Genomic DNA, 18,345 nt, shown 5'->3' with positions numbered 1-18,345 from the left:
TTTTATTTCTACTTTCCTGCTATTTCTGGGGGGCAATGCACCTCCGCCATAGCGGAGAAGCAGCCGATGGTCAAAAGCCCTACGTTTTAAGGGTGTTAGCAATGCACAAAAGATCATTCATCTCCTGTTGCTATACTGCAGATCACTGCCTATTGCTTCACCTCCTCTGCTCTATATCTTACGCGGATCCAACCAATTTGTAGGCAGAGCACCATAATTATTACTGCATTTACCAAATCACAGTAGAAGATGAAACTAGAGGATAGGTGGGTCCTTTGTGTGTTGCAAGCTCTACCCCATTGCACAGACGTGTGTCTCCTGCTCCAGGAGCTTTCATGCAAATCACACCACATCAACATATGTTTTCAGCAATTATCCAACTCTATCTCACCTGCTAAAAGTATAAGAACATACTGACACTGCAACATGTTTTTCAAAGTTTATTTTAATATACTACTAAGTGAATACAATATTGTATTGCTTTGCTCAACATATGTGCCTTTAAAGATGTCATTTTCTTCATGCTGACAAATAAAAGTGTGCCAGAATTATACAGCATGTCAAGTTAAGTGCAGATTCTCTTTCACCAATTGTGTCATTGGTGTTATAATGTGCCCAATTCTCTTCTTTGTGATTATATTCGCTGATTAGGTATTACTATAAACCAATTTTATTGTGTAGCTACTTTTCTTTTATTTTGTAGACGCTTCCCCTAAACGAAACAGAAGAGGCTGCTGAGAACATGGTCAAGGACACATTTCAGTTTGAATACATCCCCTCACCACAATGAAGACGATACATTTTGAAAGTAGAAGCGAACCATTTGTGAAATTCCAAATCCATTCAGCTCATCAGCTCTTGTTCTCACTATACAAAGCCTTACTATACATTGTCCCAATAACCCTTTCTGTTAGGAGCCTACTTGTAAAAGTTAGTGAGGGCTCAGTATGTGACTCGCGGCAGAAGAAGCTGGACCCATAAACCTGGTATGTTCACAATATTATGGAATAGTACAACAAATTGTAGGGTTTTCTGGAGCATGTCGTTCATTATTTGGTAAAAAAAAGTAGCCATTAGCGCATCCATTTATCTGGAAAAAAAATACATAGAGTTAAAACTGGAAAAAAATACGTAGAGTTAAAATTGTCCTAAGTCTTTTTGCAGCAGTCACAGAATGATAGTACAACTAAATAATTACATCTAAGCCCTAATTGTAAAATTTGCTGGGACACATCATTGGTAACTTCACATCCAGAATTACAGTTATGGAAGTATTCAGTGATTCAAAAATGCACAATTACTGCTCTCTTCTGAGTTGTTACCTGAGGAATTGAGAAAAACCTCAGCATTTGATGTTTCTGAATAGATTTCTACAGGTTTTTAATCCATTTTGGGCCATTTTCTCTACACTAACTTCACTATGTATTTTGCAAGCAGAATAAGTGAAGGTAAAATACTCAAAATTTGCCTGATCCTACATATCTCGAAAATTCAACTCGGCTAGTATTCTCCTCTTAACTTGAGTAAAACAAGGAGGACCTTAGTGTTCGGATGTTATATAACTGTGTTTTGAAACTTGGTGAAGGAGACTACCACACTGCATAGACAATTCCCAAATCTCTCAAGAAGATAACAGAAGGGTGTCCACTGACCACTGCGGGAAATCGCATATGTAAGAAACTCCCTCAGTTGCTATAAAACACCCGCAAAAGTATTTCTTTCAGAAAAGCACTCAGACCTAAGTCATCCAACAGCACTTCAACTAAGCCACAGCAATACAATATTTAACTCACTCTCACTCAGCCTTTGCAATCTGACATATGTCTTATGCAGTGCAAAATAAGGCCATTCAACCTAATAGGTGTCCATGTGCTTTTGAAGTGGAGCCAAGGTTAGGCTCAAGTTACAGGAAGCTCAGTCCCAATGCTATCCTTCTTTAACTCCATATTTCTTTCCGTAAAAATGTTTGGGTAGTGAAACATTTCAATTACACTCGCAAAATTCATGAGATTTACAAATTTTGGTCTACAAAATTAGTAAAGTTCTTCTGTTTCCTTGTGTGCAAATTTTCACACATCTTTTTTGTGGGGGACTCATTTGATTATGCACTATCTTTCAGGGGACATTTTCCACACAAACTAGTCCCCTACACGGTATCTCATGTGACTTTTCAAGTTGAAGCTTGGCCTTGTGTTAAATTTTTACATGATTTGCTGCAAAGTAATTTTGCTATATGTTCCAGAATTTCAACTAATTTTTAGGAAAGTCCCTCTGATGTGGGTCAAACATCCATAAATCAACCACACTTAGCATCAGCAGCGTTTATTTTCCTTTGGGCAGAAACCAGCATAGTTACAAATTAAGGGGCATATTACCAAGGCGGGCGATATGTGATTATCGCCCTATTAGCAAGCTGTAGCTAACAGCAGTTAGCGACAGGTTGTAGGCGATAGCGAGCGGTTTGGGGCCCGCTTTGCATGTTAGCGATATTTATAGCTAATGACATGCAAAGTGGGCGTACCCAACCTGTTAGCGACTGAAAGCAGTCGCTAACGTCGCTATCGCCTATTAGCAAGGCAGGCGTAGCGATGGAAATATTCGCGCTAAGCGTGAATATCTCCAAAACCTAACGCCTGCTCAGACCAGTTCTTAGCCATTATATCCAATGGGAGTTGGATATTATGGCTAAGTCCTCATTAGCGATAATGTGTGAATATCGCTGGATTACCAGCGATATTCACGCATTTCGCCGCTAACGCCGGATATTTTATCGCTTTAGAGATAAACGTTGCTAATAGCACGTTATCTCTGCGATAATATCCGGTGATGCTTGGCGTTAAAAAAATACTCGCTAAGCCCATTTAGCGATAAATATCGCTAGTTGTTGGTAATATGTCCCTAAATCCCCAAAAATAAAAAATGATGGTTTTTGATGTAAACATCTTTGACGGTGCCTGCTTCATTGGTGGACACAAACAAGTTTTACAGTGTAACTGCCTGGAATCCAGCTTGACCTCCGATTGAACTGAGAACCAAACTTGCATCTAATATTATGAGCAATGTTCTCAGAAGTTTGATTTTAATTTATTTATTTATATTTTGGGAAAGGAAATATTAGCAGTGTCTAGAACAATGACAATAGCATTGTTAGCATAAGCATTAAGCATTAGCGATAGCATTACGCAAAAATTATAGTTTGTATTGTGGTTTAAATATTTTCCAGTGTCTTGTTTCACAGGGTGAAATTTACTCAATTTATGAACTGCTAGAGCGGGGGTTGCCCGAATCACTGGTGGCAGAAACATCAAGTGAAGAAGTGATAGTTGATGGTTTTCACTACAAACTCTCATGCCTGCCTACCATGCAAAAATGTTGACTATCTTAACTGGCTGAGCTATTTTGTAGCTACCAAACTCACTCCAAATTGATGGACACACTACAAGTGCTTTATGGTGCAATCTGCTTGAATGAATTAAGTTAGAGATTGGAACTAAATAATTCTGAGTAGGCCAATTCATGTTTACATTAATTTGGATCTTTTCTGGTAAACAAACATGAATGAGCACACTTTTTCAGTGGATGTTGGATGAATCTATAACAACTACTAATGGGAAGTTTCAAGACAGTTGACATTCTTAGAATTCCAATATCTGCTAGAGGATCCTTTGGTATTTTATCATACATTTAAAAGTATTTTCAGAACTATAGTCTTGTTGATATCAATGGAGGCTGACATATTAGTGGTAAGAGTGAAATCATCTTATGAACTGCAAGTATTGTAATCTATATAGTGGAAAAGTGGATCTCGATGAATATGTTATTTGGTACAGAGGCTTGGATCAATCTACTATAATAAAACAAACCATCAGTTTCCCAAGTCAGAATCAGTTGCCAAAACACTCCAACATGTTTTATTCCCCGGCTGATGAGCAATGCAAAATTATAGGCCTAAACATAATGCTTATCTGTGCACAAATTGTAATTCATATGGATTTACCAAATAGACCTCCTACATTGATGAATTACTGAAAGAGATTTCATCATGGAGCTGATTGGTTTTGTGGTGCACATTTAGATCTTGTAAATGTTGTGAAGGGATTTGAATGATGTGGTAATATTGATGTTCGCACCCATGAATAAAGATACACCCTATCCTCATACAGAGGTTTTGATGTGCAAGTGGGTGTGGTTGTCACATAGTATTTATATTTCATTGTATTGCAAGAAAATTACAATATTGGATTTGTAACATGTGCTGCCATTCTCTCTGTGTTTACTATAACTATTTTTGATAAAAAAGCTTTAAAAACTGGAGTGAATGAACAAACCTTGCTTGAATATTGAACTTTAGCAAATTCTCATTAATTTCTATTTAGGGATGCTACCTTCATAGGCTACTGGCATATTGCTTAGATTGAAATCTTGAAGTTTTGAGTCTTTTTTGTGGAGCCCACAAAATGGTTGAATTAATTTTATAGCTTATTAGGACCAATAGGTGTGGCTCATCTTTAAAAGACTTGAGAAAGTTTCTCACCTTTTGTATGAGCTAATGTTTATTCTAGGTTCTGCCTGAGACAAGTTTCATAGGATAGGTTACTTGAATCCTTCATTGCCTTCATGTTATAGGTTACAGCAGTATTTGTACAGAGGAGACTCATTCCCAGTTGGTCTGTTGGCATTTTTGACAGATGATATTTATTGTTTCCAAACGCACTGGTACTTATTTTATCGATGTCAGAAAATTGTAAGTTTGAGTAAAGCTGGTGGGATTCTAAACTGTGATGACGCGATCAAACATAGAGCCCCAAGATGGATGACTTGATCTACTGAGTAAAAAGAACCCTTTCATGACTTAGACCCGTATATCATGGATATCATTCAAATATCCCACGCGATGGCTCCATTATTCAGTAATATGAGGGGTAATAATGTAGCTTAGATCAATAGATTAATGTGTCGTTGGTAGACTGAGTCATGAAATATCATTCACAAATATTCATTATTCAAAAGAAATCAGACTCTTGCTTTACATAATATTCTGGTGTTCTGCTTCTCCTTCAGCTTTACAGAGTGATGTAGGCCATTTACCTGGAGCCATATTCTTACTCTATGGTCTTAGTTTCAAGACACTCTCATATATCTAACTCTTGATGGATGCCGACCTGTGTAAAATCTACACAATGATTTATTCATAGTTAAATGTTAGTTTATTGCAGCTCTGGTCCACACCTCCACCCATGGCAAGTAAGTTCTAGGAAACTAACCATAAAGTTGAAGGCAAATATTCTACAACAGTGAATTTCTACTCTGAACTCTAGTATGTTATGCTTATATAGCATGGTTGTGAAATACACCAACACCGCCTGAAACTGTTTGCAAAGGCTGTTACCAACATCACACACTCTTCACCTTATTTACAGGTGTGTCAGTAACTCGGTAGAGACATTAGTCTAACAGTAGTTGAATTCATATTTAGGGTTCCATCCATAATCTTACATCTACCCCTGCCCCCAATTTCTGAATGATGGGAGATTACCAAGAATAGTTTGGCATTGTGGGTTTATGAAACACTTCATGAAACCAGCTTCTAAGGAACAACTTGGCCATACAGAGTATCTTCTCAGTTCGATGCATCCAGAGTGTTGTTACAACTGACTATGTGGGGAAATCTTATGGCTATTTTGGAATGTTTTCCCAACAGGTTTACCCAATCATCAGTGAAAGGCTATTGGATATCTGAAAGAGATGTAAGCATTGAGGGCCATCATCACGTTCTGCAAAGATGCCCCATCATTTAATGTTATGCCACTGGGTTGGGTAAAATATGAGGCTGACCACATGTCAGTACCTCACAAACATTTAATTCCATGTAGGACATAACACATGCACACAATTCTCCAACCAAGCATGCAGATCTGACTATGACGTCTCTGTGCAGATTAGGTTCTGTAATGCCACACTTGTGACAGTTGAACTCTTAACCTCCATTTGTTAACATGACATGTGAAGTTGCCAAGTAGAATGTTTGTATTTTAAGGGATTTACCCTACTGTATGAATATGAAAAGATGTGGGGACAAGTTGCATCATATCTGAATATATGAATTATAAGCTATTGTAAATCATAAAATATAAATGCCATAAAATACAATGTAAATTTTGCATCTTAGATGAAAGTCAATAAAAAAAGACCTTGGCAAGCAAGATTAGCTGCTACAATTGAAGGACATCTTTACAAAGGAAGTAGGAAATGTATTCTTATAGTGTCATGGAGCAGAAAAGATGGGCAGACATTTGTTTCACTTTCATAAATAAGTGAGGCAACTAAAATGAAACACAGTAACCTACCTCTGACGGAAAGATAGCAAGGAGCACAGTGAATGGTCTGTCTGTAAATCCACATGCTGTCACCCGCGTTCAGATGCTCCAACGATGAATTGCACACTTCACACTGAAAAACAGAACACAGTTGTTACATTAACTGCCATGCATTACTCAGGGAAATTGTAGTGGCAGTGTGCCAGTGAAGGCACCGGGGCTCCAGTCTCCCTTTTGAATGCATGTTAAATTTCTGTCAGGCTAAGCAAAGGTCAGCCTTATAGACACTCATCATGTAAGGGTCAGGCAGCCAGGTACTTTACGTGTGTTAATTCACAGGTGCTAGAAGGCCAAGGTTCGCCAGGCTGAAGATCTCACAGCTCTGAGAACAGTCCATCGTCAACCCGGCAAAGCCCTGTGAGGATCCTCCCCTGATGTTGAGGGCGAGCAGCCCTAGTAGAGTCAGTCCTGCACACCTTATATTTCAGCCCTAAAGAGCCCAGGGAAGGCTGTGAACCTGCAAAGCCTCACATCGCTCTTTCCCAACTTGTCAGAGAATGGGGTGGGATCAGCAAGTCTCACTGACACCACCCCACCATGTGACAATGCCAAATAGGACCTCCTCTCATCGGCTGAAACTTGGCAAGGTTAGCCATTGAGGCTGCTCTTAGTTTCTATTTCCCTCCTAGGCCATTGTGTTTCTCCCTCCCACCACCTCCTAGGACTGCCTTTTCACCATGGCCTGCAAAGTCAGTGCTTAATTATATATTAGTGTGCATGTATATTTGCATTGGGGGTGTGTTAAGGGGAGGGTGTATGTATTCACATGTATTTGTGACTGGGCGGACATGAGTGTGAACGGATGGGTGCAAGCATATGCACCTGTGCGTGCTTGCGGATGGGTGAAAGTGGACATGTGCACAAGTGTATTGTTTATATACTAGAAAGTAATAAACCGAGTCACTGCACTAATTCTATGTTCTCTTTCTTGCACAAAGCAACATTTTGAAGAAGTTTGACTTTTCAGATAAAGAGTATCTGAACAGCAGAACAAGTCACTGTGTCTCATCTCAGGCAAAGGAAGGGTGTGAATTGACCAAAAATTCAACATTGCACCTACACACAAAGGTGAGTGATGCTGTTTTGATCCCTAAACATGTGCTACAATGCTCAAGTGAATGTTTCTCATTGCAGATATTATTATCATTATTATTATTATTAATATTATTATAGTAGTAGTAGCAGTATTAATCTTGTTATCATTCTTATTTTTGGGTTGTGAGTAACAATAATAATAACAATATTGATAATATTAATAATAATAATAATTATTATTATTTTCTTCATTGGTAATATTATTATTATTTTAATTGATATTATTAGTATTATATTTTGACCCTCTCTCACAAAGAATGTCTTCAACTATACATCACAAATTCAAGTCAACAATTTACATAATTTAACACACTGTTGGGGATTCACAAATATCCCAATAAATCATCTAGAATTTTATGGAAATCATAGAATTTTATATGTACACCTACAATCGCATACGTAGGCCATGGGATTGTTAACTGTGCAAATAATCCACAAGTGTTTGATGAAAATGTACATTTGCACTATAACTTTTTTCCACACTACGTAAACGGAGCCTTTGGAATTTTTCTAAGATTCTTTGCCAGGTTCTTTAAGAAGGAGGGTTTTTTTCTGTGTAAAGTGGCAAAGTGAATAGTTCTTTGCTACTTTCCGCACAACTAGAGCGAGATCATATTCTGTGAGCCGGCAAGGCAAAAGTAGGTCCCCATCATACAGTAAGTAAGAAGTCCAGAATCATCTCTGTTACACCCCATGATGACTAGGTTTCGAAATTCACATTTAGGACCTCTGCTGGACTTTGGACCTGTAAACCTAAGGTCCAAGCTTACCTTCGTCTTTGCAATTGTAAGCAATAACGTGTTCTCTTTTATCAAGGATGAAAGATATATTGTATGAAACTTGACCTTAAACATTGTCACACATGCCATGTTACCCATCATATTATCTGCGATAAGTGAAAAGGTTGTAGCTTACTCCTCGTACAAGCAGTGATAAATACAGGCTTAATATTGATTGAATGTTGAATGTACATAACACCTTAAAGCACTATGGGTTATTTTACCCATCCTACAGATTTTCTTACATTCCCCATTTCTATTGTACATTCAATGTAGGCTGGTGTTTTCAAGCCCCAGTTGTTTAGAGAGGATTTGGAATTTGTCTTTGAATAGGGCAGACTGCAATATATCAAATGCCCAATGATGCCCCTGAAATAAGTCTCACTCTACATACTCTACCCTCACCATTTGACTGTGTACCCTGATGCCATGCTTCCTGTCCTTAGTTGAGAACAATTGGTGATATTTAGTTTGTCTTTAATGGTGGATGTAAGGCAGGCAGAGATGTGCTACAATTCCAGGGAGTCTGTGCGTCAGTGATGAAATTGAACTTGCAAGTCAGGACGATAAAAAAAGCAGTTTGAAGTGAGCCTTATTTCGAAATTCTTAATTTAACTACAATTGTTCTCGGTGTGGATTATATATTTCCCGGGAGATGTTTGGTTGATCCCTTTAGTGGCTAAGAGCAAACAATTGTTAGAAACGACACACTCCCGAAGATTGTCCCCTCTAAGGATCATGGACTTTTAATTGACTGGAGGTACTTGACCCCACTGCCAACAGGTTCTATCTTTGCCAGAAAGAAATGAAAGATTATTCCTGTGATACGTTTACTTAATTACATTCATGGAAGCCTTTTATGCCAGCAATTTAGAATATACAAGCAGGCATATTTTTAACATACAAGAGGAGACCATAAGGAACCTTCTTGTTAAAGTGCCAAGACAAGCAATCTTAGGCTGTCAGAAAGTTCTTCATCTGGATTTTAAAGTGCCCTGATAGTTTTAGTATGTCTAGTGCCAACAATGCACTTTGGGAGAAAAGTTCTTAAATTGTCCAAAGTACATGTGCTTAAAATGGATCAGAAATGTACACTAAAAGAATTATCAAGAACTTTGTTGTTCACTTAGGCGCCATTGTCATGGAATTAGCCACATCTTAGAAACCTCAGCCACTAACCTAATTTGCTATGAGTCACCTTCCATCTTCTTTCATGTCACAAGCATCTTACAAGAGACTGCTACTTTTGCTATGGTGCCTTTGTGGGTATCCATTAACAGGAAGTTCATCAAGCCACAGACTCAACTGATATCCATTCCCTCATGAATTCACCTTGCACAATTTATTTAATCTAGTTCTTGAACTATCTTCTGAAAGATGCCAGGAATTTCTCAGATTCCATTTGCAACCAGCTTCCACTGAGAGCACTGTGACCCAGAGTAAGGAGTATGAAGATATAAAGGTAATTTTGTTCAGAGTGCCCAACATCTGCCAAATGCCAAATGGCATTTAGGTTCTGTTAAAGGTAACTGAATCTCTAAATTCTATTGGATGTTTAGCCCAAGAATATCTGGGCTAGGTCCAAATCCCTATTAATTTCTACTATATTATGTTTTATGTTACTCAGAATAAATTTGTCTGATCATCACGTTCTTAACTCTTGAACTGTTTTCAGTTGCATATACTATTACTTAGCCTCCTCGCCTGCATACTTTCACCTTGGGCTTGGTCAAGCTGCCAACAATTGAGGCAACTGTACTAGAGAGATACATTTGTTGGCTTGTATTTGTGAAGTGCTTGTTCTACATGCTGTAGTAATATTAGTACAGTACACAAAGTCCCCAAAACACCCATGGGTGTTTTGAACCCCCCTAACAAAGAGAAGAGAAGGTGGTTGGCTGGAATCACTATCACTCATTGGCAGTCAGCTCAAAATCGCCTGGGGGCTTTCCAACTGTAAATGTGTAATGTCTTCTGGATTCACCAGCTTCAAATACCAATTTGGTGTTGCAGCTGGTGGAAGTGGAAGGAAATTCCTAGAATAAGAGTACTCTACTTGTGTATCACCCTACCCGTACTGTGTGTGAAGGGATCCCATGGGCATATTTTAGACCCATCAAGAGGGCCACAGAGACCTCCTTCCTGTGGAGGCATACCACAGGCAGGGTAAATATGTTGTCCCAGCTGCTGAGTAAGAGGGATTACTTTACATAACCTCTCTCTGCTGGGGCTTTTCCTACTAATCGCAGAAAGTAGGTGAATGGTATATTTTTCATTACAAGGCCTAAGCTATGGTTCTCTCCATTCCACCTCTTCCAGGCAAGTGAATTTCCCATATAATAATAGGCACGGCCCAGGCTATTTGTGAGGTTGATCTCTGTCCTAAAATTATTCTGGAAGCTTAGATGGATCTGGATGTCACCCACATACATCAGCTTTTGCGAACAGTGTTGTAGGTTACTTTGGTACATACAATGTTGAACAGAAACAATGAAAATAGGGATCCCTGAGATGTATAGCACCCTATCTTTCGCTTTGTGACGTTGGAATTTCTCTAAGCTGTATAAGCAGTTTGTCAAATATACTTTGTAAATGGCTGAACAGAGATTAAGGTATATACATTTTGATGGTGGGCTTCAACATTATAAATGAGGAGATCCCTCTAACGCTTGCAAGTGCACTATCATCCCTTTTATAAAACAATTATTTACAACTCAGTGACGGTGAATCTCAAATTATAACTGACATAGGAGTTCATAAGGAGATTAGAAATACTTCCACAAACTAAAATAAAATCACTATTAGCACAGCACATCAAACATGAAGGAGGTAAGGGATGCAATTAAACATTTCAGAACCACTACCTCTAAAAATGTTTCAAGTCAGTAATTTTAAGACATGCAGGTCCTATATCAGTTACATTTTCTTATGAATAACTTATCACGGCCTGGCATTTTTATTATATAACTAGTTATAGTAGTGGGAATCAAATCAATCTCACAGTGGATCTATCAACCAGATATTCCTTTTTTTGCATCTCTATCTCTTGTCAGAAACATAACCATCAATTTAAAATGATCAAACAATTATACCCAAAGTGGAAAAACAATATGTTACATTATATTGTGTTATGCTATGAAATGTTGTTAGACTGATTTTATATAGTGCACATCTGCTAATTATTTGGTCCTCCATTGCTTTTATTTGTAGATGTATGTGTTTCCAGCTGTAGATTTGCTCATGGACATCAGTGCTAGGAAGGATTTTGTATACTCGCATTGGCAACATTATGGAAAGGGTGGTCTGCCCTCGTCTATGCCACTGCCCTGCCCTGGGGGCAGTGAATTAGCGAACGGCAGAGCAACTGTTTAAAGCAGCCAATCCACCTTTCACAGTACAGACAGCACCAGGCCTGCACTTCAAAAGGGGACAGAGGTCCCCTAAAGTCAGGCGTAGTTAAGGGTCTGCACTCACCTGCAGGGGATCTAAGGGAGGGGGTCCATTGGATTCCCTTTCTCCCATTACAGGTGTCGCCCTTGGGAAGGAAAACTAACTGGATGCCACCTGTTGGACTTGGCCCTCTATGTAGTGACATCCACAAACGTTTTACCTTAACCATCCTGTTTTCTGAACCCGTTATTGTTGGCTTTTAGGGCTCTGGACACTTTACAACTGCTAACCAGTGCTAAAGAGCTTGTGCTCTTTACCATAAACACGGTAGGAGTGGCTTAAACCCAATTGGTATATTGAATTTACTTGTAAATTCCTAGTAAAATGGTACTACATTTACCCAGGACCTGTAAATTAAATGCTACTAGTGGGCCTGCTGAAATTATTGTGCCTCCCACTTAAGTAGCCTTTTTAAACAAGTCTCAGGCCTGCCATTGCAGCCTATGTGTACCATTTAAAGTTCCATTTTGATTTGGCAAAATAAACCTTTTTCTGTGCCTAAATCTTCCATTTTAATACATATAAGTCACCCCTAAGATAGACCCTAAACAGCCCATAGAGCAGGGTGCAGTGTATTTAAAAAGTAGGGCATGTACTTTGAACTTTTACATGTCTTGATAGGTAAAAACACGTAAATTCATTTTTCAACACTGAAATACCTTCATCTCCCATAAGATAACATTGGGTTACCTTATTACATTTGATAAGTAATAACTTTTAATTGGACACAGGAAGCATTGTCAAGGTTGGTGTCTAAAGAATTGGAATTTAAAACCATCTTTAAAGAAGGATTTTAAATCATAATTCTGAAAATGACACTTTTAGAAAGTTGCCATTTGTTTGTCCCTACCATTTGATGCCTACAGCCTTTATCCTGGGTTACATGACTCTGTGTAGCTGGCAGTTGGTCTTTGTGTAATGCTCCCAGACAGTGAGATGAAGGGGGACTTAAGTGAAGGCAGAATGGGCATCTCTGACTTGATGGGGGTGGGGCAGAGCTGTCACCTACTACGCTTGTACATCACAAAGACTTTGCCTCAGCACACTCACAAAGGGTTTCATACTAGTCTTTTGTGCCCCCAGAGACTGGGGCCTGGGCAGGGAGGCAGGACATTCCAGACACCTCTATTGGGGAAAGAATCTAGAAGTTTCTCCCACTTCAAAGTAGGCACCTGGTATAAATATTGGATCCTCAGACCCATCTCTTCAGTACATATCTGGATCTGTGGAAGACTCACTCAGAAGAAGGACTGCTGTGCTGCTCCTCATCAAGAAGGGCTGCTACTCTGCTGCACTGCTGCCCTGATGACCTGAGTGAGAAGAAATGGACCTGCATCTTGAACCCAGGACACCCAGAATGGCTCCAAGCGCTAGTTGGCTGGCCTCCTCATCAGAGCCTCAGTGACAGAAAAGGCTCCACTCACCTTGAGCCCTGCAACTGGACTCTGTCTGCTGTGAGTCCTGTCCCCAAGTGGTGCCACCCAGGTTCTGGATCCTTGAAAGTTGGCCTGAATGTGCTCTGCTAGTCAAGCTGAGGTGTTATGGGCAGAACTGACTCAGCGCATTGCATCCCTTTGCAGCTCTGCAACAGAACTGTCGCTGCAGGACGCATCCCCGATGCAGGACCCTACAGCTCTTCGGAACGCCGCTATGCAATGCATCCTCGATGCAGGACTTCACATCTAACCCCACAACTCCTTGGAACTGTCACTGCGCAATGCATCCTTCGTGCAGGACCTTGTATCACAGCCACACAGCTCTCTGGAATTGCCACTGTGCAACGCATCCTTAATGCAGGACCTCGCATCGATGTGATGCAGGACCTCGCATCACATCCTCAACGTGGATCTAGCAATGCTCCACAGCCAGGATTTGAGGTACTTTGTTCAACGGGCTAACTTGATCCCTGAATGTGGATTGTGCTCCATGGCAGTTGGCCTAAACTTGTGACTTTTTGGGCCTGATTTAGCCGACAGCGGTCGGGAAAACGCCGACAAGCAGGCTGCATTCTGACTGCCGTATTGAGATATCATAGTGGAGCTGGCGGTGTGCCTGTGGTGCAGTTATGGCAGTGGAATGCTGCGCCTCAAGTTAAGAGCTGCAGCCAATGCTGTCCATGCTGAAATCCATCTGGGCAGTCGATGGCACTGTTTACCTACAGCACAGTCACAGTGTGCGCAACCGTGCGGGTGGCATGAGGGCACACATAGGTGTCACCATGAACATTTCTCCAGGGCATGCTCGCTCTAGTCCCCGCCATGAAAAGGTCAGCGGGAAGGCAGGTCAAAATGGCCAAGAAGGTGCCAAGGACAGCACTGTCGCCATTCATGACGAGGTCCACCCCGCCACAGCTGCTAGAGCTCATCTCTTGGTGGAGGAGACGGTCTGGAGGCGCTCTCACCACCCGAATCCTGATCAGACCACCTGGGATGTGGGCGGCAGGAACGCCAAAAAGCGTTGGCGGTCCCAGGACCACCAACATTTAAATAGGGCCCTTTGTCCCAGTCCGGCACAACCAGATAACCACAGTTGGCACTTTGTGCTTTTAACCACTATTTTTACCTACATCTTTTAAGTTGCATATTTTGTGTTTTACTAATTAGATTTTTGCCATTTTGGTGTCAAATAATTTACTATGTTTCACTCTATTTTCTAAGTTGGTGTGGGAAATTTCTTGTGTTGTGTTTCCACTTTATTATTGCTTGAAGTGCTTCATAAATACTTTACACATTGCCTCTAAGTTAAGGCTTACTGTGTTTGTACCAAGTTACCAGAGGGTTCAGCACTGATAAGTTGGGGTTTTCCTGTGTGTCAACCTGACAAGAATTGTAGTTACTGCTTGAGTAGAGTTTCACCCTCTTCAAACAATAACCCAATTTCCTATACCACCTCTTTGTGGCGCACAGTTGGTGTGCCTTCTGATAATCTCTTTGCCTCTGCATTCATTTTAGTGCACAGACACAGAGGCAAAGTGTTTTCCTCATTAGCATGGAGTCACGTCTCCATGCTAGCAAGAGAAAGGCTTCATAGAATTGTGTACCGGCGCAAGCTGTATTACAGAAGTGTCCGCGCAAGCATCTCCAGCCCCTTCTGTAAGATCAAAGTGCCTTCGGTGCACTTGATGTAGTACAGCCCCATATGTTAATTACCATTTTACCCTGAGAGTTTACTTTAGGAATCTTTGTATGACACTGTGGCCCATATTGTGTAAAAGTGCACCATTAATGGGTAATTTTGGCACCAATCTTGTACCAACATTTTTACAAATTAACTTATTTCAAATGTTGTTTTTGCACTAGTTTGTCATCTAAAAGTACAACCTTTTTTTACTTTTCATTTTAGTACATTGAATCGGTGCAAATGTCATCCCAAAATGGTCTAGCACCAGTGCAACATTGCCCAAAACCAGTGCAAATTTACTTAGCACCGCTATCATTTGTGTGATATGCCCTCCATGCATGCAATAATAACATATCCATCAAGGACAATCATATTTTACCTTGAAACAAGTTGCATGACAACATATGTTCAAATCCTCCAAAATCATCTTCGGGTCGATGCTGAGCGGTTTCCGGCAATAAGTGCACATGTCTTTTTCAATGACTGACCTGGAAGTGAATGAAAGAGTAGCCATTACCGATAAACAACATTTCTGGGAAATACTAATGCAATGAGGGGAGCATCCGGTAAAAGACTATGTTCAATATATTGACTTCTGGCGACGGAAGGGGAGGGGACAGTAGTGATTTTCACTCTCTCAAACAATATTGTCAAAGCGACATCAGCACAAAGTTCACATGGAAAGCAGAAATGCTGGGATATTTGCCATTAATATGAAATGATGCCTTGGGAGCCATACGAAGCAATAGTATTTTAAAATAAACTATTGAGCAGTACTATAACATTAAAAAAGCCATTACCACTGGATGGCGAGTGAAAAGAGGCAGAAACCGTCAATGTCATTGCCAATTGATTTGAGGCAGTGATTTTTAATGACGCGCCTGTAGCATACATTAATGATATTTAATTAACAGTCGCTAACAATGACGATAAAGTCAAACACTCTGGTTCTTATGGTGACAGTGCAAAGTGGAAAACACCAGACCCTGTCAACTGCACTAAGGGGCCTATTTACAAAGGTCACACGGTGCAGAGCTGCAAGTCACCTTGCTGCGCTGTGTGGCAGGGAAAGGGCAAGAATGCGCCATATTTAAGGCAATTATGGCACATTCCTGTCCTTTCTCATAGTGCAAGGATGCCTGCGTTGCATGCAGGATTGCTTTTGTGCAGGAAATGAGTACCTTCCTGCACAAAAACAATCCTTGGAGGCATATTCCTCTTTGTATGTGTACTGCAGAATGCAACACACATAGAAATAGGAAGAAACAAGGAGAAATACAGATATTTCTCTTTGTTATGCCTCCTTTGGAAAGGTGTATCTTTTTGGAGCATTCCCAGGTGTAATAGTTCTGGTCAATCCGGGAATACGTCAAAAAGCATGGAAGTTGAGTGGACACACCCATGCAGCACCCATGGAGCGCCTTCCCAGGGCAGAGTAACACAGCGCCGTGATGGCGCTGCATTGCGTTACTCCAGATTTATGAAACCACTCAGGGTCATGCAAAGTGGCTTTGAGGGGCTTCATAAATCTTACTTAAGGTTTGCGTTGCACATGTACCACGTTGCGTGGTGCAAACGCGAAGCAAAGCTTCTCATAAATAGGCCACTAAGTTGATTGCATTGACCAGAGGTACCCTGACTGTGATCTTTAAATCATGCTAACCAGGTCGGATTAATTCAGAGCTCTGCAATCAGCAGTGTCTTTTGCGTTCACTAGAAATGTGTAGGACGCCATGCAGTGCAAGGTTAACGTTGATCCCAGCAAAGCAACAGCAACATTCAGGCTCCTCCTCCAGAGTGTGGCCAACTTTCACCTCATACATTACTCAGTGCTTTCAGGAAGGAAGCTCCCACTGCCACCTTCCGCCAGGGAGAGCTCCTAGTACTCACCATGGGCTGATCAAAACTGGAATACAGCTGAGAGGGGTAACGTTTCGACAAAAGGGGAGAGGCAAACTTTTACCAAATACTGTCTTGTTATGCTGAAGAACTTCCTGCACCATCCAGGCCTGGTTCATAAACCCTCTGGCACCGTTTTATTTTTCATACTACCTTGTTCCACCTTCATTTTAGTAGTAGGAGGCAGTGTACAACACTCATATTAAACTGCAATTTTACTGCTTTCTCCTAGGAAGGTTAGAAGAGAAAACCGTCAATGCCCACTTATCAATCCAGTGAGAGACTTCCTGGTGAGTGTGACAAAAGTGACAGCCCTCAGAGAAAATGGAGACTTGTAAAGACTGAAGCAGGCCGAAAAACACATCTAATTACTCTTACTTTGAATCCAGAATGTGGTCTTCAGGACATGGTTAGAAGAAATTTGGGAGCCCTCTTACAGTTGGCCAATAGATTGTTACTTGAGTACCATTTTCTCATCAATAAATTACCACCATATTTACAACTGTCTGTACAACGTGTTTCAGTCTGAGTTGCTAATGTTCATGAAGTGCCAAACAAGGAGCGATATGTACATGCCCCTAGCGCCAATGGAGCGTCACTTTTTTTTATGTTCTTGTGGCGGTATGCCCAGGGCGGGATTGGCCGTAGTGGGCGCTGGGCGTTTCCCCGGTGGGCCGCCTGGGTGGGGGCCGGTTTTGGGCCCCGGAGGCAATTTTTGTTTCCGGGGGTTAGCAATATTTGCCCTCTGTAACAAAATCGGCCAAGACCGGCCCTCGCAAACAGCTCGGCTGCACCCTCCCTCCCTCCAGGGGGGGGTGGGGGGGGGGGGTCGGTCGAGCAGTTTGTCAGGGCCAGTTTCGGTTCCCAGTCCGGCTCCGGGTATGCCCTACAACATATTTACAAAGCGGTGTTAGGTCACTTTTTGTGGCTTAACACCGCTTTGTAAATATGCTACCCTCTCGTACAGGTATCTGCGTGAAAGGGGCGTGCAATTGGTGTTGCTGTGGCTATCCTGCCGCAGGCCCCATTGCTTTTTTTTTTATTTCAAACGTTTTTTATTGAGAAGATTTTTTAACAGTACAGTAGTGAAGCGGGGGGGGGGGGTCCTTGGCGCCTTCTTGGTTACATAAGGTCTACTTGCATACTTTGCATAGGCAGGTTTTTACTGTAGGTTCTGTAAGACCCCCGGCAAGTGTGAAAGGAGAAGAGAGAAGGAAGAGAAAGGAGGGGGGGGAGTCCATCGATACTATATTGTCGCCCTCTTAGCCCTAGCTGCGTGCTGGCGGTAGGCGTTGATAGGCTATGCATTCACGGGGGTTTGTGTGACCCCAGATGCGCGTCGAGCGTCACCCACATCTCAGTCTTGGCATTGTGGCTGGGTGAGAGTTTCCCAGTGATGTTGTCTGCTCCTCTGAGGAAAGTGACCCAGTTAACCCAGCCCTTGAATGTTGCTTTGGCTGTGTTTTTCCAATTCGCTAATATGGTTTTGACTGCTGCGGTAAGTAGGAGGTCTATTAGGTCTCTGTCTTCCTTACTTTCCAAGTCTGGCGCCATGAATGCTGTGGCTAGGCCAATGAACCCAGGTTGTGTGTTTTTCCCTATGACAGTGTTGATGAAGTCGCTCA

The 18,345-nt window shown here is 41.2% G+C and overlaps 1 protein-coding gene across 7 annotated transcripts in view; it reads right to left on the bottom strand.

Moving 5' to 3' along the window:
* Positions 1 to 427: 427 nt before the first annotated feature.
* The window catches only part of SCEL (sciellin), a 490,458-nt gene continuing 472,540 nt past the window's right edge, over positions 428 to 18,345 (bottom strand). For all 7 annotated transcript variants that reach the window (XM_078657473.1, XM_078657474.1, XM_078657476.1 and 4 more), the window contains 3 exons: positions 15,201 to 15,309; positions 6,348 to 6,450; positions 428 to 1,090 (listed from right to left, as the gene is read on the bottom strand). In XM_078657473.1, coding sequence (XP_078513599.1) covers positions 1,074 to 1,090; positions 6,348 to 6,450; positions 15,201 to 15,309 — 229 coding nt within the window. In that variant the 3' untranslated portion in view covers positions 428 to 1,073. The remainder of the gene's footprint in view (positions 1,091 to 6,347; positions 6,451 to 15,200; positions 15,310 to 18,345) is intronic.

The sequence above is a fragment of the Lissotriton helveticus genome, chromosome 8, assembly GCF_964261635.1.
Source record: "Lissotriton helveticus chromosome 8, aLisHel1.1, whole genome shotgun sequence".
NCBI lineage: Eukaryota > Metazoa > Chordata > Amphibia > Caudata > Salamandridae > Lissotriton > Lissotriton helveticus.
This window is presented reverse-complemented; position numbering and strand designations above follow the sequence as displayed.